This window comes from Leucoraja erinacea, chromosome 6 (genome assembly GCF_028641065.1).
Source record: "Leucoraja erinacea ecotype New England chromosome 6, Leri_hhj_1, whole genome shotgun sequence".
NCBI classification, from domain to species: Eukaryota; Metazoa; Chordata; class Chondrichthyes; order Rajiformes; family Rajidae; genus Leucoraja; species Leucoraja erinaceus.
This window is the reverse complement of record NC_073382.1, coordinates 15,609,444-15,631,894: the sequence shown is the minus strand read 5'-3', so window position 1 is coordinate 15,631,894 and position 22,451 is coordinate 15,609,444. Positions and strand designations below refer to the sequence as shown.

Sequence of the window (22,451 nt, the reverse complement as noted above, 5' to 3'; positions counted from 1 at the left end):
CAGGCCATCAGACTACTCAACACACTCAAGAAAATTCCATGAACATTACACAAACTAAGACCAATTGACTGTCAAAATAACTTTAATTCAATGTCTGCAGTATGCCATTTGCACTTTTCTATATTGCACCTTTTATTATTGCACCTTAATAATATACCTCAAATTTTTACTACACTCTGGCACACTGTGAATATTTTATATAATGTATATTGTCCTGTCTATTTTTATTTTTTATTGGTATATAGTCTGTCTGTGTTATAAATATTACTTGCACATTTGGAGTATGGGGAAACGCAATTTCAATCCTCTGTGTAACTACTTGTTGCATTATTTGAATTGACAATAAAGTTTACTTTACTTTACTTACTTAACATTGTGCAAAAATTTGGAAAACCAGAAATTGACTTGTTTGTATCCAGATTGAACCACCAGTTACCTCAATATATTTTGTGGGAACCAGACCCAGATGCAACAGGGGTAGATGCATTCTCGTTAAATTGGGGTGGAATGTTTTTATATGCATTTCCTCCCTTTTGTCTTATCAGTAGATGTCTACAAAAGACCAAACACGATAATGCTTCAGGATTGTTGGTGGTTCCAGATTGGCCCACACAACCATGGTATCCACTAGTGTTAAAAATGATGACAGATCCTATAATGCACATCTCAAGACAAGAAAACCTACTCGTGCACCCTGTAACTGATGATTTTCATCCTTTACATGATCGTATTGATTTGTTGATTTGCAGATTCTAAAAAGGCCATATGTCGGAAGAAGACTATCAGATCGCACTATGGATGTAATTGCAGGATCCTGGAGGGATAGTACCCAGAAGCAGTACATTTCTTACATTAAGAAATGGGAGCAGTTTTGTGCAACACAAAACATTTCTTACCACACTGCAGACACTTCAGATGTTGTAGAATTCTTGTCAACATTACATTTTGATGCTAATTTAAGTTATAGTGCGATCAACACTGCATTGAGTGCCCTCTCTGCATATTTATCGAGAGCATCTGAACAACAGGTTCTAGGATCACACCCCTTGATTTGTAGATACATGAAGGGCATCTTTAATGCTAAACCTCCCAGACCGAGATATACGCAAATCTGGAATGTGAGGGATATACTCACGTTACTTAGGGATTGGTGTCCCATCTCAAATTTGTCTTTAGACAAAATCTATGAAAGTCGTCATGTGCTTTAGTCTCAGCCCAAAGAGTACAAACATTACACAAATTACGGGTAGACAGAATGGGAATGACAACAGAGGAAATTACATTCTATGTCTATGACTTGCTAAAACAGAGCAGACCAGGAGTCTCGGGGTGTAAATTGTTTTTTTCAGCATATCCTACAGATCAAAGACTATATGTAGTTACATATTTGAAACACTACATTGAGACCACTAAGTACCTTAGAGGTGTAGAATCCGCATTACTTATCAGCCATAAAAAACACACAAAAAAGTGCCAACACAAACAATTTCAAGATGGCTGAAGAAGGTGCTATTGGATGCAGAAATTGATACTGACAAATTTAAATCTCATTCCACCAGGGCGGCGGCAACATCGGCGGCCAAGGATTTGGACGTTCCAATAAACCATATCCTCGCGGCCGCAGGATGGGCAAATGAAAGGATGTTTTACAAGTATTACCACAAAGACATTGCAGACCCTGGTGTATTTGGTGGTACTGTTTTGGATTAAGTATTAAATTTTCCCAGTGATTAAAATGGGACACATAATGTTTATCATAAAATAAACCATTAATTGATTAAACATATGTTATGGTTGCATGTTATTGACTGTCTTTCACTCATAGAGTCAATCAAAATGTAGTGATACGCCGGAATTGAATCTACGGCCTGAAACACAGAAGCTTTAAAATCTTCACGTAGTCACTCACGTGACTCCGAAGTAAAATAGTAAGATTAAACGAGAACTTACCAGGTTGAAGTTTGATCTTTATTTTATGAGGAGTTACGTTGAGGGACTACGTGCCCTCCGCTCCCACCCTAATAAAGATCAAAGGTAAGTTAAGTTGGTATCACGTAGCTTACTATATCCTTCGGTATATATCATCTGTGATTTCACACTGCTGCTTTGAAGATTGACGCACGTGCGCCTGGACGGGCCTTCTTCACGTAGTCCCTCAACGTAACTCCTCATAAAATAAAGATCAAACTTCAAACTGGTAAGTTCTCGTTTAATCTTACTATTAATTGGCTTGGTACAAATGTAAATTGTCCCTAGTGTGAGTAGTGTTAGTGTGCGGGGATCGCTGGTTAGTGCGGACTTGGTGGGGTCAAAGGACCTGTTTCCACGCTGTATCTTTAAACTAAATTTTACTAGATTTTAAACTGACCAGGAGCAGGGCCTTACATCGCCCCGGCGCGGCTTAAACAGCCGCGGGACTTACCATCGCCCGCCGGGGGTTCCAACATCAAGAGCCTCGATCAGCTCGACTCAGCAGCTCGACTGCTTGTCTGCGGGAGAAGAATAAAGAACAGAGAATAGGGAAGAGATAAGACTTTTGCCTTCCATCGCAGTGAGGATGTGTTTGGAGATTCACTATGATGGATGTTTGTGTGGAATTGTGTTAATTGTGTTTTTTTTTTTTTTTTTGCTGTTATGACTGCAGGAACAAAATTTCGTTTGAACCTTGTTTGTTTAAATGGCATTTCTTCTATTCTAAAATAAGATGCCTCCTGACCCATTGTTACTCCAGTATTTTGTGTCACCCACCCTTTTATTTTTTGAGATGCTGCCTGACCCAGACTTACTCCAGCACTTTGTGTCTCCCTCTACTTCCCCCCTACTTTCAGTCTGAAGAAGGATCTCGACCCAAAACGTCACCCATCCTTTTTTCTCCAGCCTTGACTCGCTGAGTTACTCCAGCACTTTGTGCCTGTCTTCGGTAAAAACCAGCATCTGAAGTTCCTTTCTACACATTGCACACCTTTCCATGCTTAATGCAAGACACTGAAGATGAATTCCTGTTCCAATGTTAAACCAACTCAGAAACAATGAAATCACCCAAACTGTAAACACAAAGGTTAGAAAAGTCTCAAGGCAAATATTTATTGGACAAAGCCACATGTACAAAACAAAACAGCTGGATAATGAATGAGCAAACTTTTGTTACAACATTTAAATTTACATACAGCAGGACAATAGTTCCAGTTTAAATAAAATTAAAATCCTTAACTTTCCCCCAAATATAAAATTTCATTAATGTTTTCAAAAACAATTCTGATGGTATAATGATTTAAGTTAGACAAAAAAAAAGTAAAAATGATTGTAGATAATTTTCCGTCACTTTGGCAAAGAAAAGGTATATGCTATGTGAGATTTTTTATCAAAAAACATACCAAAGACTGTGTACATCTGGGATAAAGCTTAATGATGAATATTGCACTCAATATTGTACAAGAGTAAAAACAAAGGGCATTTGTAAAATATACTGTGCATGTCACTGGAGAAGTTAAAATACCCTGATTCAACATTCCCTCAGTGACACTTTTCTTTGTTATAGGCAAGGCAATAATGCTAGTCTCTGGTGAATCTCTATATTGTTCAACATTACAGCTCATGAAAATACTTTTACTACAAACGCGACTGTGTACAGAAAGCTACACGCACCTGGTGACTGAACAGATAACAACTGTACACTGGAATAATTTTACATTTAGGCTCATTAGTGCACTGTGGTGGAACATCACTGCCATTATCAGGGAGACAGCTGTGAGAAATGCAAAGCTACATGCATTAAATGTTTGTGCATGACAACACGTGCCAAAAGCATTGAATTTCACCAGAAGTCATTCAGTCCTGCCTGATATATACTAACACTCCTGTAACCAGCACAGAGTCTATTATGCTGAACCCAATTTTTTTTTTTAAACACAGCTTAACTATAATCTTAAATTCTGTTGCATGAGACCACATATCCTATTCGGAATACAACTTCCTTATGCCACCTTGTTTTTAATAACTATATACAGGTAATAGATATGTGTAAACAGACAGCAAAAATATTGGTGCTAACATTATTCCCTGTTTTGTTTTCTAATATATTAAACATACAAAGTCTATACTTTTAAGACAGGTTTGAGTAGCAAAGCAATGGAGCCAGTTCCACCACGGAATACTAAAAAATGTACAGTTTAATGCGGACTAGCTAAGCTCCTCGGAGAACACTTAAAATTCAATTGCATTCTCTGGATCAGAGCTCAAATGTGCAAAACGTGATTTCTTTTGGGTTCACAACCCAGTTGGCCTGGCTTTTCGAAAAGGTAAGGCGGAACTCATCTGCCATCCTGCATGAGAAGTATCCTGAGTGAAAACATGCAAGGAAAGACCGCCGCTGGTAACCCTTGGCGCTCAAACCATGGAGGACGAGTTTGAGATGCCCTGGACTACAGTCCCACCCGCTGTTCCACTGATTGCGTTGAAGATGTGATACGAGTCGGGCAGGTGGCTGATCTTCATCCCATCGTCCGCCAGCGAAATCTGAACAAGGAAAACACACGAGTTCAACACGGAGAGTGCGGCACGGCCTCGACAGAAAGACAACTTCGCTCGCGCAACCATTTCTAAAGCCAACGACCCAAAATGGGCAACGGGTTTCAAGTTTATTCCAAGATCGTTGCGCACACAAACACGCTGATGCCATGCATTTGCAGACATATCAACGGGGACATTACCATCCAATCTGCTCACATTACATGAGGAAGCATTCAGAGAAAAGGAGAAAATGAGAGAATACATGGGTTAGTTTTCATTTGTATCACACTCCAATTTATATCCTAGAAGTACAGGTAGTTCTAACTTGCGGGTTAATAAAATATCTCAGCATTCCTTCTTTTATTTTCCCTCTTTTTACTTTATTTTTATCTTAACATGTTTTAATCTTTTTATCTTAACGTGTCGCACAAAGTCGGGATCATGCAACATTGCCTCATGACAATTTTAAAAAGATCATAGCATAAAAGGAACTGAATGATTAAAAAACAAACAAAATGGGCCCACAAACTTGTAGTGAAATTGGAAGGTTGCAGTTATATTCAGAGTGATGGCTCTGGGCCTGTACTCGCTGAGGTTTAGAATCTCATTGAAACCTACCGGATAATGAAAGGCCTGGATAGAGTGGACGTGGAAAGGATGTTTCCGGTAATGGGAGCGTCAAGAAACAACGGGTACAGTCTCAGAATAAAAAGATGGACCTTTAGAACGGAAATGAGGAGGAATTTCTTTAGCCAGAGGGTGATAAATCTGTGGAATTCACTGCCACAGATAGCTGTGGAGGCCAAGACATGGGGTCCTTTTAAAGTGAAGATTGATAGGTTCTTGACAGGTAAGGGCGTCAAAGGTCATGGGGAGAAGGGAAGAGAATGGGATTGAGAGAGAAAAATAGACCAGCCACGATGAATGGCGAAATAGACTCGATAGGCTGACGGGCCTAATTTTGCTCCTGCCTTATGGTCTTTTGCAGTAAACCTGCCTGTTCAAGACCAGCTGGATGGAACCACAGATCACTATTTGAAATGGTACAGTTCAAAATATTTTTTTTTCTTAAAGCCGATTACAGAAGAACGTCAGCCACATTTCTGACCATGTCACAAATAACAAAATCTTACCTGTCAAAGACTCTACAACACAAATTTCCCAGAATGGGAAAAATACACTGAAAGGAATAAAAGGTTCTTCTGATACAGATGGAACACCACTTATCAATCAGCATAAATATGTAACAAAGATCTTTCTCCTTTGAGTCTTAAATCCCTGCCTTTCTCCACTGGAGAAGCAAATGACAAAGTGGTTTGGAAAGATTGGCAGGGCCAAGATTCCAGGGTCTAACGAGATATACAAAGCGTTCCTTCCATCTGCAAGAATACCCCTGCTCTTCATAGTTCAACTGCAGTGGTTTCCAATTCGAGCTGCCAGATCTCACATTAGGTGGTTCAAAATATTGCAGGAAAGGTAGTTAGACATTTCCCAGATGAAGAAGAACAAAATAAAATTGAGTAAGATATTTATGGATAGGGGCAGTGAGGGCCCATGTGTGAAAATGCTCTTCTGGGATAAGGCCAACTTTGAGGGTATGAGAGAGGATCTCGCTCAAGTTTACTGGAGCAGGTTATTTGAGGGAAAAGGAATATCAGCCAAGTGGGATGTTTTAAAAAAAATTGCTGACAAAAGCTCAGGATATGTACGTCTCTGTTAGAGTGAAGGCAAAGCAGGCAAATGTAAGGAAGCTTGGCTGACGAGGGAAGTTGAGGCATTGGTCAAAAATAAGAAGGATGTATGGGACAAGTATAGGCAGCTGGGATCAAGTGCCTCCTTGGAGGAGTTTCGGGAACTAAGGAGTAAACTGAAAAAGGAAATCAGAAGGGCGAAAAGGGGCCAGGAGATAGCTCTGGCGGGTAGCATTAAGGACGATCCCGAAATATTTTATAAACATAAGGGGGAAAAGGGTAACTAGAGAGTGGGACCGCTCAGGAATCAAAGTGGTCAACTCTGTGTGGAGCCACAGGAGATGGGCAAGGTCCTCAATGAGTATTTCTCCTCCGTATTTATCGACAAGAAAGACAGCAGGACGGAGGAACTTGGGGCAGTCAATGGAAGTGTCTTGAGAGCAGTCAGTGTTACCGTCGAAGAAGTACTGAAGGTACTCTGTGTATGAAGGTAGACAAATCTCCAGGGCCTGATCAGATATATCCGAGGACATTGAGGAAAACGAGCTGGAAATTGCGGGAGCCCTGGTTGAAATTTACGAGTCGTCCATAAATACAGGAGGGGTGCCGGAAGACTGGAGGGTGGCAAATGGTGTGCCTCTATTCAAGAAGGGATGGAGGAAAATTGCAGGGAACGAAAGGTCGGTGAGCTTAAGATCTGTAGTTGGACAGTTACGAGAAAGTATTCTGAGGGATAGGTTAGACTGACATTTGTGTAAGATGGAACTGCAGATGCTGGTTTAAACCGAAGATAGAGACAAAAAGCTGGAGTAACTCGGCGGGACAGGCAGCATCTCTGGAGAAGGAATGGGTGACATTTCGGGTCAGGACTGAAGAAGGGTCGATGCACGAAACGTCGCCGATTCCTTCTCTCCAGAGATGCTGCCTGTCCCGCTGAGTAATTCCAGCTTTTTGTGTCTGTATACAGGCATTTGAATGGACAAAGGCTGATTAGAGATAGTCAGCATTGTTTTTTATGTGGCAGGTCGAGTCTCACAAATCTGATTGAATTTTTTGAAGATGTGGCCAAAAAGGTCGATGAGGGCAGAGTTGTAGATGTTGTATACATGGACTTCAGTAAGGCATTCAACAAGGTTTCGCATGGTAGGCTGCTCTGGAAGGTTAGATCGTGTGGAATACAAGGATCTGGCCGCCCGCAGCGGTGACTGCGGAGATTATGGCCCCGACCACGGGGGAAAATGGAGGAGGACTGACTATACTTTGTGCCTTCCACCACAGTGAAGAATGCTGTGGTGGATGTTTGTATTACATTATTATTGTGTATTGTGTGTTCTTTTTTATTGTACCGCTGCTGGCAAATTCATTTCACTGCACTTAATTGTTATTGTGTATGTGATGAATAAATCTTGATTGATTGATTGATTGATTGAGATAGCTGAATGAGTAGCAGATGGGCTTCATCAAAGGAAGCAGCCAGCGATGGGGGAAGGTTGCTTCTCGGACTGGAGGCCTGTGACTAGTGGTGTGCCTCAGGGTTCGGTGCTGTTTGTCATCTACATCAATGATTTGGATGAGAATACGCAGGGCAAGAGTAGCAAGTTTGTTAATGATACAAAAGTGAGTGGTTTTGCAGGTAGTGAAGATGGTTGTGACAAATTGCAGCAGAGTCTTGATCGATTGGCCAGGTGGGCTGAGGAATGGTTGATGGAATTTAATGCAGAAAAATGTGAGGTGTTGCATTTTGGGAAGTCTAACAAGGGCAGGACCTACACAGTGAATGGTCGGGCTCTGGGGAGTGTTGTAGAGCAGGATCTAGGAGTGCAGGTGCATGGTTCCTTGAAGGTTGAGTCGCAGGTAGATAAGGTGGTCAAAACGGCTTTTGGCACAGTGACCTTCATCAGTCAGAGTATTGAGTATAGAAGTTGGGAGGTCATGTTGCAGTTGTATAAGACGTTGGTGAGACCGCATTTAGAGTATTGTGTTTAGTTCTGGGCACCATGTTATAGGAAAGATATTGACAAGTTTTAAAAGGTTCAGGGAAGATTTACGAGGATGCTGCCATGATTAGAGGGTCGGAGATATAGGGAGAGGCTGAGTAGGCTGGGTCTCTATTATTTGGAGCGCAGGAGGATGAGGGGTGTTCTTATAGAGATGTATAAAATCATGAGAGGAATAGATCAGATAGATGCACAGAATCTCTTGCCCAGAGTGGGGGAATCAAGGACCAGAGGACATAGGTTAAAGGTGAAGGTGAAAAGAGTTAACAGGAATTTGAGGGGTAACATTTTCACACAAAGGGTGGGGGGTGTATGGAACAAGCTGCCAGAGGAGGTAAATGAGGCTGGGACTATCCCAACGTTTAAGAAACAGTTAGACAAGTACATGGATAGGACAAGTTTGGAGGGATATGTACCAAGCACAGGCAGGTGGGACTAGTGTAGCTGGGTCATGTTGGCCGGTGTGGGCAAGTTGGGTCGAAGGGCCTGTTTCCACACTGTACCACTATGACTCTATAAAATGTACTTGGTTTCATTGCTACCTTTGCTTTGGGGTTGGAAGCAATCCTCTGGAATGCCCATTAAAAGGGGTGTTGGTGGAAGTGGAGTTCAGATCTTCATGAGTGTGTGGAAGTGTGGCTTTCTGCCAAAAAGATTTGGAAAGGCGGGTCTGGTGGGCAGCGCAGTTGCTGCACAACGAGGGGACGCCACAGTTCACCAGAAACGACCAAGCATTTGAAGATGTGAATGTACATTTGATGTTTAATCAATCTAATTTAGGTTATAATTATAATTTAGACTAACCATACATACTCTGTGTCACAAAACACATTCCCGTGAGGTATGTTGTTAATGGGTTTGCTACATGCAGTCGGGGGACCCACCTGCTCATGCATGATGTTGGACAACTCACGAACCATATCCCTGTAGTTGCTCTTCATCTCTTCTTGATACTCCAACTGGTCTTCCTTGATCAAACGTTCGTTTATGACCAAGGCTTGCCCACAAGCTTCAACAAACTGCCTGTGAACACGGAGAACAGACGCTGAGCCGCGGTTGGCGAGTGATGCATTGGCCGACAAGGTCATAATGGGTCAGACACACCGGCGTTTACCTGAACACCTCCTTCAGCTGCTTGACTTTATTGTCCGGGTACTTCTTCACATTGGCTTCCTCCAGGAAGGCCCTGGCGTAGGCTAATGGCCCAGCATTCACCTACGCAAATAATGGCACAGGGTGATCATGGCAAGTACATCAAAGCTTGGAGACAAATATACCTTCCTGATGGACAGTCATCCTCAACAAAGAGTACAAAGCCATGAGAGGAATAGATCGGGTAGACACACTCGGGTAGAGTAGGGGAATCAAACATCCAAATTGAAAGACATTTGGACAAGTATCTGAAAATCCTTTTTTTTGGTGAAAAAACATTTTCAGTTGAATGGATCACAAACTGTCTTATGTTACTGCTCATAAATAGAACACATCTGGATTTGTACATTGAAAAAAAAAAAGCACATTCCATTTTAAATAAATTGGACAAGAAAATTAGTATATTATCTGATAGCCTAACCAAAGCAATTCTGCAGATTTTGAGTACAATTTCACAACTGTGCTCAAAGGGTAAATGCCAGATCATTATTTATGCTGTTGAAAATCCCACCTGTACGATGACACTGCCTTGGAGTTTGAGCTGCAGTTTGATCATATCAACATCAGAAGAGGAACACAGTATCTGCAGCTCCGACACTTTATTGCTCATCTCGTCGATTGCAACCTCAATGGGATTCAGGTCTATGTGCTGCTGATACATCACAGGGATCCGCTTCTTCACATAGGGGAAATGGTGCATAGCTACGGAGGACAGAACGTAATTCACATTAGGAATGCTGCAGCAAAGATATTAGATGCTTGTTATGAAACCATTGCTCTCTATATGTTCAGGACAATGTTTTTGCGTTTCACTCTTGAAACAGATTACTGAGCTCATGTTCAATCCCAACACTTGGGCAAAATTTGTGCAACACCTTTAATATGGAAAAATGCCCCCAAAGTACGCACTAGAATACAAAAACAAAAGCTTGTTAAAGATGTAGGTTTATGGGGACCTTAAAGATGTTGGGGAAATGTGTATAAAGGAACTGCAGATGCTGGTTTAAACTTAAGATAGACACAAAAAGCTGGAGTAACTCAGCGGGTCAGGCAGCTTCTCTGGGAAAATGGAATAGGTGGTGTTTAAACCAGCATCTGCAGTTCCTTCATATGTACCATTGTGGACTCCATCTATTCTTGATCATCGTTACTTTTTGCATATCTTTCATTCATTGTTTCATATCTCTCTATATCACTGTTGATATCTCCCCTTTCTCTTTCCTCTGACTCTCAGTGAAGAAGGATCTCGAACCTGGGTGTCATGGTACACCAGTCATTGAAGGTAGGCATGCAGGTGCAGCAGGCAGCGAAGAAAGCAAATGGTATGTTAGCATTTATTGCAAAAGATTTGAGTATAGGTGCAGGGAGGTTCTACTGCAGTTGTCCAGGGTCTTGGTGAGACCACACCTGGAGTATTGTGTGCAGTTTTGGACTCCTAATCTGAGAAAAGCCATTCTTGCCATAGAGGGAGTACAGAGAAGGTTCACCAGACTGATTCCTGGGATGTCAGGACTTTCATATGAAGAAAGACTGGATAGACTCGGCTTGTACTCGCTAGAAATTAGAAGATTGAGGGGGGATCTTATAGAAACTTACAAAATTCTTAAGGGGTTGGACAGGCTAGATGCAGGAAGATTGTTCTAGATGTTGGGGAAGTCCAGAACAAGGGGTCACAGTTTAAGTGACCCCAGTTTAAGTCCAGTTCAAGGGGGAAATCTTTTAGGACCGAGATGAGAAAAACATTTTTCACACAGAGAGTGGTGAATCTCTTGAATTCTCTGCCACATAAGGTAGTTGAGGCCAGTTCATTGGCTATATTTAAGAGGGAGTTAGATGTGGCCCTTGTGTCTAAAGGGATCAGGGGGTATGGAGAGAAGGCAGATACAGGATACCGAGTTGGATGATCAGCCATGATCATATTGAATGACGGTGCAGGCTCGAAGGGTCGAATGGCCTAGTCCTGCACCTATTTTCTATGTTTCTATGAACCAAAACGTCACCTAATCCTTTTCTCTTGAAGATGTAGAGTTTGGGGTGTGAGGGGGTGGGGGGCGATAATAGGCATTAGAGATCAGACAGCTGACAGTGGCTAGAATTGGAACGTGCAGAATTGGTTTGTAGGCCTGGAGATAGTCACAGGGGGATGGAGAAGATTTGAAAGCAAGGGTGAGAATTTAAAAAATGAGACAATGCTTAAGTGGGAGCCAGTTAGGTCAAGAGTGGCGTGTGAAATCAATGGAAGATACACACACACACACACAAAGCTAGAGTAACAGCTGGGCAGGCAGCATCTCCTGAGAGAAGGAATGAGTGACATGAGTTTCAGGTCGAGACCCTTCTTCAAAAAATCAATAGCTCTGGTTAGGACGCTGAGTGGTCTTGGCATGAGAGGAAGGAAATTGACCCAGTCTGAGTAACACCAACACAAGCACAATATTACAACCGTGACCCACTGCTATAAAAGCACTAAATGTGGCCGCCAAGGAACGCAGGGGCGATACAGACTAAGGGACTGTGGTAACGGTGAAATCGACAGAAGGATGGAGGGTTGGGTGTGTATGCGTGCTTTGTCTGTGATTTTTATTTATTTGCTTATCTTTACTATTTTACCGTGGATGTTTCGTTAGCTTTAGAAATGTTTGAATGCTGCACTGACTGGCTGACATTTTAAATTTCGTTGTACATGGCCCATGTTACAATGACAATAAAGAAACTATTCTATTCAAAGGAGCAAGGGCTCTTGAACTCCTCCCTCGGAATACAAGGAGGATGGAGGAAATGCTGGCAAATATAAGCATTGCCACATGAACTTTAGACGAACTGTGGGCAACTTGTTGGTTGGGTTTAGTTACAATACGGTTGAGACATAAATCTTTGAAGTTTATGACATTAGCACAGTGTTGTCTAACCTTGAACGAGACACTCTGTGAATTGTTAACCCCACACAAGTTTATCCTCACGGTAGTTTCCACGCAGTTGAACTAGACTTAGCAACAGATTAACCGCGATAAACTAGAAACAATTCAAGCACGGCCATCATATTTAGGATCACGAGTGGCAAAACTTGCCAACAGCTTCAGTCCTGAAATCTAGTTCAGTAGACGCAAGAAGATAGACACAAAACGCTGGAGTAATGTAGTCGGGCAGGCAGCACCTCGAGAAAAGGAATGAGTGACGTTTCAGGTCGAGACTTTTCCTCAGACTGAGAATCAGGGGAGAGGGGAACAAGATTTGTGCACACATCTCTCGTTACCTCCTAGAGGGAAGCAATGTGACAATGGAATCACTGCACACCTGAAGGCACACACACAGCAGCGGGGTGATTACATTTGCGGATAATCAAGAGATCATAGAAGCATAGAAAATAGGTGCAGGCGTAGGCCATTTGGCCCTTCGAACCAGCACTGCCATTCAATATGATCATGGCTGATCATTTAAAATCAGTGCCCCATTCCTGCTTTCCCCCCATATCCCTTGATTCCTTTAGCCCTAAGCGCTAAATCTAGCTCCCTCTTGAAAACATCCAGTGAATTGGCCTCCACTGCCTTCTGTGGCAGATAATCCATGGATTCACAACTCCTAAATGGCCTACCCCTTATTTTTAAACTGTGACCCCTGGTTCTGGACTCCCCCAACATCAGGAACATTTTTCCTGCATTTAGCCTGTCCAAATGCAGGAAATCCCTTAAGAATGGATTCTTAAGAATGTTATATGTTTCTATAAGATCCCCTCTCATTCTTCTAAATTCCAATGAATACAAGCCCAGTAGACCCATTCTTTCATTATATGTCAGTCCCTCCATCCCGGGAATTAACCTGGTGAACCTACATTGCACACCCTCAATAGCAATAATGTCCTTCCTCAAATTAGGAGACCAAAACTGCACATAATACTCCAGGTGTGGGGAGTCTCACCAGGGAACTGCAGTAGGACCTCCTCTCTCCTAAACTCAAATCCTCTCGCAATGAAGGCCAACATGCCATTAGCTTTCTTCACTGCATGCTTACTTTCAGTGACTGATGTACAAGGTCTCGTTGCACCTCCCCTTTTCCTAATCTGACACCATTCAGATAATAATCTGCCTTCCTGTTCTTGCCACCAAAGTGGATAACCTCACATTTATCCACATTAGACTGCATCTGCCATGCATCTGCCCAACCAATCCAGGTCACCTTGCAGCTTCACAGCATCCTCCTCGCAGCTCACACTGCCACCCAGCTTTGTGTCATCCGCAAACTTGGAGATGTTACATTTAATTCCCTTCGTCTAAGTGGTCAATATATATTGTAAATGACTGACGTCCCAGCACGGAGCCTTGCGGCATCCCACGGGTCACTGCCTGCCATTCTGAAAAGGCCAGAACGACAGAAGGTCAGGAGGTGGAGCAAGACTTGGGGACAGGCAGCCCAAAAGTTATTTTGAGCAAAATGCAAAAGGGAATGTAATTAATAGACCATTCAACACCTGCTCTATCATTCACATAGGTCATGGCTGAAGCCCTTACTTCCGTTCATTTCCCTACCTGATCTCATATAACCTGGTTTCTTAGAGTCCCAACCGTGGATATATTCATTTTTCCCGAGGTATATGATCCCAAAGTTTCACCTCAGTATTAAGTGGCTGTCTCTTTATTCCAAGAGGTTTTTTTTTTAAAGTTCTGAGGGCTTTGGAAAGGCAAGGCAGAGTTCTGAGTTGGAAGGAACTGCAGATGCTGGTTTATACCGAAGATAGACGCAAAATGCTAGACTCTGCTGGTCAGCCGGCCCCGAATTGTTCTGGTGTTGTCTCGCCTCCCGTTTATTTCTCATCCCTTACTTTTAGGCTGAAGAAGGGCTCCGAACTGTACCGTCACCTATTCTTTTTCTCCAGAGATGCTGCCTGACCCGCTGAGTTACTCCAGCATTTTGTGTTGCAGGTAGAGTTCTGAGTTGTTGAATGTGACTTAAAGCTCTCTCACTTACGGCGGGGTAAAGGAATGGAGGGAGTGTTAAGTCCATCAGGTCTTGCGATCAGGAAGAAGCCATACAACTGCTAACACTTGAGGATGATTATATTCTGCTCTTTATATCAGAATCCTGTTGGTTTCCAGTTACCATTGTCCCCATGTAGTACCTCAATCTGTCCCTCTTAACAGTTGTAGGAGTAGGCCCCTTGGCCTCTCGTCTGCCCCACCGTTCAATATGATTGTGGCTGATCTATGCTAGATTCTCCTCCTCTTCTATGCCAGGTCTCAATTCCTTGATCTTCCAAATATTCATCTATTATTATTATTATTATTAAAGCTTTATTTCAGACACAGGTCCATATACACATCAAACAGTACAAAGAATTACAAAGATACATTAAGAAATTGCATATTAGCCTAAAATATATATAAGCTATTGCACCAATCTCCACCTTAAATATATTTAAAGAACTGGCCTCCACCACTACCATTAAATAATTCTAGAGATTTATCACTCTTGAAGGGAAATTCTTCTGTATCTTTGTTTAAGACATGCAATCCCAATTTCCGAAATTACATCCCTAAATGTAGATTTCACGCCCCCACTCAAGACGAGCATTAGACTGCAGTTCCTTCCTACATATCTTCGGTGTAAACCAGCATCTGCAGTTCCTTTTTACACATTTTGTAAGAAGAGTCTTGACCCGAAACTTTACCGATTCCTTTTCTCCAGTGTTGCTGCCTGACCTGCTGAGTTACTCTAGCATTTTGTATCTATCTTTGGTGTAAACCAGCATCTTCAGTTCCTTCTAACACATTACACTCATAACATCTACCTAGTCGTGTCCCTCAGAGTCTTCCACTAGTGGAAGCCTAGGACTAGAGGTCATAGCCTCAGAATTAAAGGACGTTTCTTTAGGAAGGAGATGAGAAGGAATTTCAGAGGGGGGTAAATCTGTGGAATTCTTTTGCCACAGAAGGCTGTGGATGCCAAGTCAATGGATATTTTTAAAGCAGATTCTTGATTAGTACGGTTGTCAGGGGTTATGGGTAGAAGGCAGGTGAATGGGGTTAGGAGGGAGAGATAGACCAGTCATTATTGAATGGCGGAGTAGACTTGATGGGCCGATTGGCCCAATTATGCTCCTATTACTTATGACCTTCACCTCTTGAAAGAACCAGCTTGGTGAGGAGAAGAGTGGGGAAAGGGAGGCTGTAGGTGATGAACAGATGCTGGAGTGGGTCAATTGTTTGAGGCAATGGAAGAATTTGAAGATAAAGTGAGGAGGATTTGAAATTGTGTTCTGCGGGGCAGAGACGCCAAGGTTGAGGTGGTGGATGAGTGAACCAGTGCAGGACAAGGTGTGAGTTTTGGGACTGCTAGTAATTAAGGCAAGGGTCGGCAATCCGGTTCTGCATAGGGGCCAGGACGCATGTCTGTGAGTGGATGGCGGGCCACATCCATCACGTGAACACATGGATCCCGCCCCGGATGGCAGGCATCAAATCACGTGTAAACATAGATCCCGCCCCCTCGAGGATGCCACCCGGAGCACTGGCCCCTAGGGTTACGGGCACTCACGAACATGGCACACCTACGGACCACTGCACTCACTCACTCGTCCCCAGCCTATTGACAACCCCGATCCCGACAGTGAAGCCCAGACACAGAAGGTGCGCGGCTTTGCGCAGGATGCGGTACAACTAGATCTCGGCGGTTCTGCCATTGCGGCCGCCAGCGCAGGCCTCCTTGCGTCACCGCGCCTGGGTGCCGCGGCCTCGGGTCCGAGAGGTACCGAAGATGATGGACGTCTGCGGGCCGGATAATTACAGGGGAAAAAAATGCCTGCAGGCCGGATAATTTTGGGTTACGGGCTGCATTCAGCCCGGGGGCCGTAGGTTGCCGATCCCTGGATTAAGGGATGAGATATCAGTCAGGTGAATATTTGAACAATGATGTGTGCAGGTGATGGTATAACCAGTCCAAGATTGCAATCTGCTGAAATTGATGAATACATACACAAGCTAATTTTACTTCGGAGTCACGTGAGTGACTACGTGAAGAACCCGCCTCAGCACGCATGCACGGCATTACGTTTCAGCAGGCAACAGCGGCAGGCGGGAGTTAGGCTGGAAAAACCAGCATCTGCAGTTCCTTCCCAGCCCTCCCGCTACAACCCTGAAAGGAAGCCAGGTAAGTCTTACCTTCAGGTCAACAGCGACTCGCGTCTGTTTGTTGCTCCAGGAGGAGCAAAGCAGCAGAAGAAGCAGCCCCCGTTGGACTCCGGGGAAGGAGTGTTCCGTTCCACAGAAGGGGGAAAGACGCCACCAGGACCGCACACGCTGCAGTACACGGACAGAGAGCTGCGCCGGTTCCAGTCCAAACGCAAGCGGCCCCCGTTGGACTCCGGGTAAGGAGTATTTTCCATTTCACGGAAGGGGGAGAGCGCCACCAGGGCCGCACACGCTGCGGTCCATGGACAGGGAGCTGCGCCGGTACCAGTCCGGACACAAGCGACCCCCGTTGGACTCCGGGGAAGGAGTGTTCCGTTCACGGAAGGGGGGAAAGATGCCACCAGGACCGCACACGCTGCGGTCAACGGACAGGGAGCTGTGCCGGGTTCCAGTCCAAAAAACACGGGAGTCAGTCGCTCCCGCTAAAGAACGGACCATCAGGTAAGCCTACTCTGAGGTCGGTTTAACTGGCAAAGGAGAGTTCTTTGCTTGTTCCAACAGCCAAGAAGAAAGAACAGAACAAGACTCTCCAAGAAACCTGTCCCCAGCTCGGCTCCAGCAGACAGGCGTCTCATCACAGGGGGACAGAGGGCGGTAGGACCGCCAACCCGGCGCTCCGCCATCCCCGACACCGAGCCGAGCCCAGTTCCACTAGCGCCTGAGCAGCGGACTGGATGTCAACAATCCGGCCAGTGGTTCCGATTCGTTGGATGGGGACGTCTCACTGCCCGTTTAGGGCAGAGGCAGCCGCCTGAGCCACATGGAACGGCTCGTGGAGCATAAGCTCCAGCGAGACTTGCTTTATGGGGAGCAGTTTCGCAGAGGGAGTTCAGGCACTCCCTCCACAGTGCCTCATGCACTGGCCATTGCTTCTTCCTTATATAAGGACAGCTTTGGCGACCAGAGCTGGGCTGGTCAAGAAGAAGGGCACTGGCTGAACAACATCGGGAGTACGCATGAGGTACAGGAACAGGAAGAGCTGCTGGGTGTGGTCGCTATGTGGTTTCACAAGCGAAATGGCTTCAGTTTCAACTGATGGCCAGCCTACTATCTGTCGTTTCCAAAAAACCTCTCCAAGACAGGTAGCCATGAGGCGTTGGATTTATCACGCCACCCCTAAATTGCATTTACTCAAAGTGCCCGCCATTATTGGGGGATACATTGAGCAGCGCATTTAACCTAAATGTTTTTAAAAATGCATTTGATACCTGACGTCAGCTATCATGTCCACCTGCTCATTCCAGAAGGGCAGGGTGGTATGGCAAAACACCTGACCCAAATGTTCAACGGTATACCCCATAACTTCTCTAGTGAAGTCACAAACCTTCCCTCAATCTAAGAAATTAACAGGATCATGAGAATGCCGACTCACAAGCACAGAACCTGCTCCTGGCATTTACCAAACCAGTCCTAAAAAACGACGAAGTGTTCAAACTATTCGGCACAAGAGGGCAGAGTCTGGAATGAGCACCACACAAAATACCAGACAGCAGTACCTCTCCGCGTCCACCAGCGGCGTCTACCCCAAGGTACTGGTGAAAGCTCGGGACCTGCATGCCAAACCCGTAGGTTTTAGGCCACGGCCCAGAGCAGGCCCCAGGGAAAATGTGCCACCCCCAACAAACATCATCCCTACAAGAATAAGGAACCAGAAACCAAAGAAAACAGCAATAAAGACAGATAAGTATGGTTCCTACCACCACATAAAGGTGAAGGTTTGTACTAACAAGGGGCGGGTGAATCACACCTGCTTAGGAAGCTATCACTTTGCTAGTTATATACAATATCTTGCCACCAATTTAGCAAGCACCCCAAGGGGTCTACCCTCCCGCGATGGTGAATGTCGCACCATCATTGATAAACCACTTGAGTATTCACCAGGTATACCCATTCATGGGATTTGTAACTACTACCATGGGACCAAGATACTTTATGGTAGACATCAACCTTGAAGATGCATACTATTCAGAACCTTCTCATATAAGTTTCGGATACCGCAATTACCTGGATGGAGTAACCATGATGAGCATTGCGGCATTTTAGTCTAAGCTATCCTGTATCAACCAGCCCTGACACTTAAGAAACATCCGTCATGGCATGTCTATATATTAACGACACACTATCCTGTGATACAGCGTTAGTTGCATTAGATACTAACTTATTTAGCGGGCATTGCCATATATCCAGATATTACGTGACCATCCACAACTTTGTCATCTGGTATTCATTAAGACTATCAGTTATGGTAACATTAACCACCAATCAACTACGTGGCAAAGTATTGGGATAGTAGCAGCATTACCAGCTACTGAACATTGTACCTTTCCTATGAGCTGAGATACTAGTGTTCAAAACTATATCCATACCTGTGATATGGGGGCATATGGATTAATCTGGAGTGTTATCATGGAATTATCGGCAGGAAGGATTATGGTTGTACTCTTCCACCTGTTTTGAGTAACATCTTATGTGTCCTGATGTGTTATTGAGCTTGTAATACTTAGTGCCTATGCAAATTGACTTAAACGTGTTATATATTAACTTACTTAATTCTAGTAAGCATTGCTCAGTAACCCACCAAATTTGCATGTTCATTTATAAGTTAACAACATCACAGTGGTGGCATATACCAAACCACTTGGGCAGGGAACATCGATATTAGGTGACAATTTATTAACAATTGGTAACCGTATGTCGTCAAACATATTTGACCATCAGTAACCTCACCTATCAGTTGAGCTAAATACTGTAAACATACATTTAAACCAAAAATATTTGCTGGAATTACTAAGCAATATGGACACCAGATATCGATTCCTTATATCCAATCAAATCACCACGTATTAACTTACGTCACATGAAACCAATTTCAAGGCAGCGGCTATGGAGACATTCCCACGTATTGAAGGGTGGGGGAAATCTAATCTCTAAATTCTCCTTTCCTTCTAACTTCTTCAATAGGTACTACGGCTTCATCAGTGGGGTACTACGCAAATTACAGTGGACCAAGTCCACAGGCATGGTTCCCAGTGATCCTCGATATGGTCATTAAAAGAATTGCAAAATTGGGAAGACCACTGCTGTGTTTGGATCAGCAGCGCTATCAACCTGATGACAGCATTCCGTCGCATATCCTAAGGAACATACCTGAGGAGCATCAAGAAATGGGACACTGTTTTTCCAAAACAAGAATTACACATTCAACTACAACTAAACTGTACTGGAGCTCCTGGCAGGTCTTCACCACAATGAAGGAAATGTTCTGTCAGCCTACTCAACTTGGGTACCGCTCACTGGTGATCAGATACAGGAGAGGTATATTCAGTCCATTCCCCAGAAATAGGTACACCCAAATTGGGATGTCAGTGAAACCCTGACGTACCTTAGGGGATGATCACCAGCCAGGTCACTCACCCTGGAACAGCCTACCCTGAAGATGGACATGCTGGTGGCCTTACATCAACACAAAGAGCCAGTTCTCCCATCTACTGCGATGGGACAACATGGTTATGACACCAGATAGTGTCACATTCCCATTCAAGGGTTGGCCAAACAGAACAGACCAGGAACATCAGGTCCAGTCATGAAATTCCGGGCATACCCACCTGAACCACGTTTTATGTGTCATGACCCACTCAGAGATCTACATCGACACAATAAGGAATACCGAGGGAGAGGAAAAAGCCTTATGGGTCAGCCACAATAAACCTCTTGGTCGGGTGACGAGCTAAACTATCTCTAGTGGCTCAAGCAGGTACTGGGAGTTGCTGGAGAAAATACTGATGTGTATAAGTCTTATTCCACCAGGACGGCTCCCACGTCAGTGACTACGAGAATGGAAGATCCTATGGACCTCATCCTGGCTACTGCAGGTTGGTCCAGGGAGTTTACGTTCCAAACGTTTTTTAACAAACCACTGACAGAACCTGTATCGTTTGCAGAAAAATTATCTGCAAAAAATATATAATTTAAGCCCGGGGGAGCAATTGATCTTGTTGTTGTTAATAACACCATTATTGTTTTACAAACAGATTCATGGTTGATTACGATAACATACTTCCTCCCTCGAATGACTTCGGCAGCGAGTGAAGTATGAACTGTTACACGGTTTGAAATCACAGAGCTTTGAAGTCTTCACGTAGTCACTCACGTGACTCCGAAGTAAAATAGTAAGATTAAACGAGAACTTACCAGTTCGAAGTTTGATCTGTATTTTATGAGGAGTTACGATGAGGGATTACGTGCCCTCCGCTCCCACCCTCATTATATAGATCAAACTAGCAAACTGATGTCTCCTTGTCTTTACTATGTTTACTTCAAATAACTGTGTCTATCTGTGATTCCACACCGCTGCTTTGAAGTATGCCGCGCATGCGTGCTGAGGCGGGTTCTTCACGTAATCCCTCATCGTAACTCCTCATAAAATACAGATCAAACTTCGAACTGGTAAGTTCTCGTTTAATCTTACTATTATATTAGGTTCCAATTTAACGAATGATGGGGCAACATCACCTGTCACAGATAGAATGAAGAGTAGGCAGGAAGTGGTAAATTAGTCACTGCTGCAATAATCACACAAATGATATGCAAAGTTTCAGTGGAGACAAGAAAACCCAAGTTCATCAATTGGTTTCCTTCCAAAATTAGTCGACTTTGGACTTTGGCAAATCTTCCAGTTACTCAAGAGGAGCGCACAAGTTGAGAGAAGGTGTTTGTATCAATGTCAATCTGTTCCAGTAATGTGACTGTATGCCCAGATACTCTAATTCCATAAAACACTGTCGACATACTACTGCAACTTTTCACACTGATAGGTTTAAGCACATATTATTTTTCTTGACAAAGGCTGGTAGATATATGGAATGAGCTGCGAGAGGAAGTGGTCAAGACAGGTATAATAATATTTAAGGGATAGATACATGATACATTTGATCAGATTCATGGATAGGAAATGTTTAGAGGGATATGGGTCCAGGGCGAGCAAATGGGACTAGCAGAGATGGGCATCCTGGTTGGCATGGACAAGATGGGCTGAAGGGCCTGCTTTCATGCTGTTAAAGGCAGCTCCAGAAAACATTCCTGAACTGGATCATGATCAAACAGGTCCTCAATGATTTCCTCTTCTCAACATCCGTGCTCCGAGTGCCTTGTGTCCTGAACCACACCAAGTCCTGCTCACTCATCACACCAAGTCCTGTTCATTCATCATCCCCAGCATTCACTGACTCCCATCTAAACAACATCCTGGTGTCAAAATCCTTAGCCTGGCTTTCTGCTGTAAGATACGTAGATCTAGGCTGGATTCTGGTTTAGCAGGACTGGCAAACTAGGAGAGGCTTATATTCCCTAGTAGATTCGGTAAAAAAGATTGGATCGAATGGAAACACAAAATTCTGAGGGGGTTCGGCAGCCTTGACGTAGGGTGAATGTTTCCCCTGGTTGGGTCGTCTGGAACAAAATTATAAGGTTTGGATTGAGATTTACACTTTAGACATACAGTGTGGAAACAGGCCCTTTGGCCCACCAAGTCTGCAGCGACCAGCGATCACCGCATACACTGACACTATCCTACGCACTAGGGACAGATTACATTTTTTTTTTTAACCAAAACCAATTAACCTGCAAACCATCTCTGGTGTGGAAGGAAACTGGAGCATCCGGAGAAAACCCACAGGGAGAACGTTCAAACTCCTTACAGACAGCACCCGTAGCCATGATCGAACCCGGGCTTCTGGCGCTGTAAGGCAGCAGCTCTACCGCTACTCCACCATTCCGCCCCAGATGGGGGGGGGGGGGGGGTGGGACATTTTTGCTAATTTTATGAACCAGTGAATTACGCTCCCAGAAGGCTGCAAAGGGAAAGATGTAAAATATATTTAAGGAGATAAACTTATAGGCACAAAAAGTATTGAGCCAGGGGA

The 22,451-nt window shown here is 43.9% G+C and overlaps 1 protein-coding gene across 1 annotated transcript in view; it reads right to left on the bottom strand.

Moving 5' to 3' along the window:
- Positions 1-3,059: 3,059 nt before the first annotated feature.
- LOC129697932 (dedicator of cytokinesis protein 9-like) overlaps positions 3,060-22,451 on the bottom strand; it is a 317,261-nt gene continuing 297,869 nt past the window's right edge. The window contains 4 exon segments of the mRNA XM_055636668.1: positions 3,060-4,515; positions 9,082-9,220; positions 9,312-9,412; positions 9,861-10,051. Coding sequence (XP_055492643.1) covers positions 4,387-4,515; positions 9,082-9,220; positions 9,312-9,412; positions 9,861-10,051 — 560 coding nt within the window. The 3' untranslated portion in view covers positions 3,060-4,386.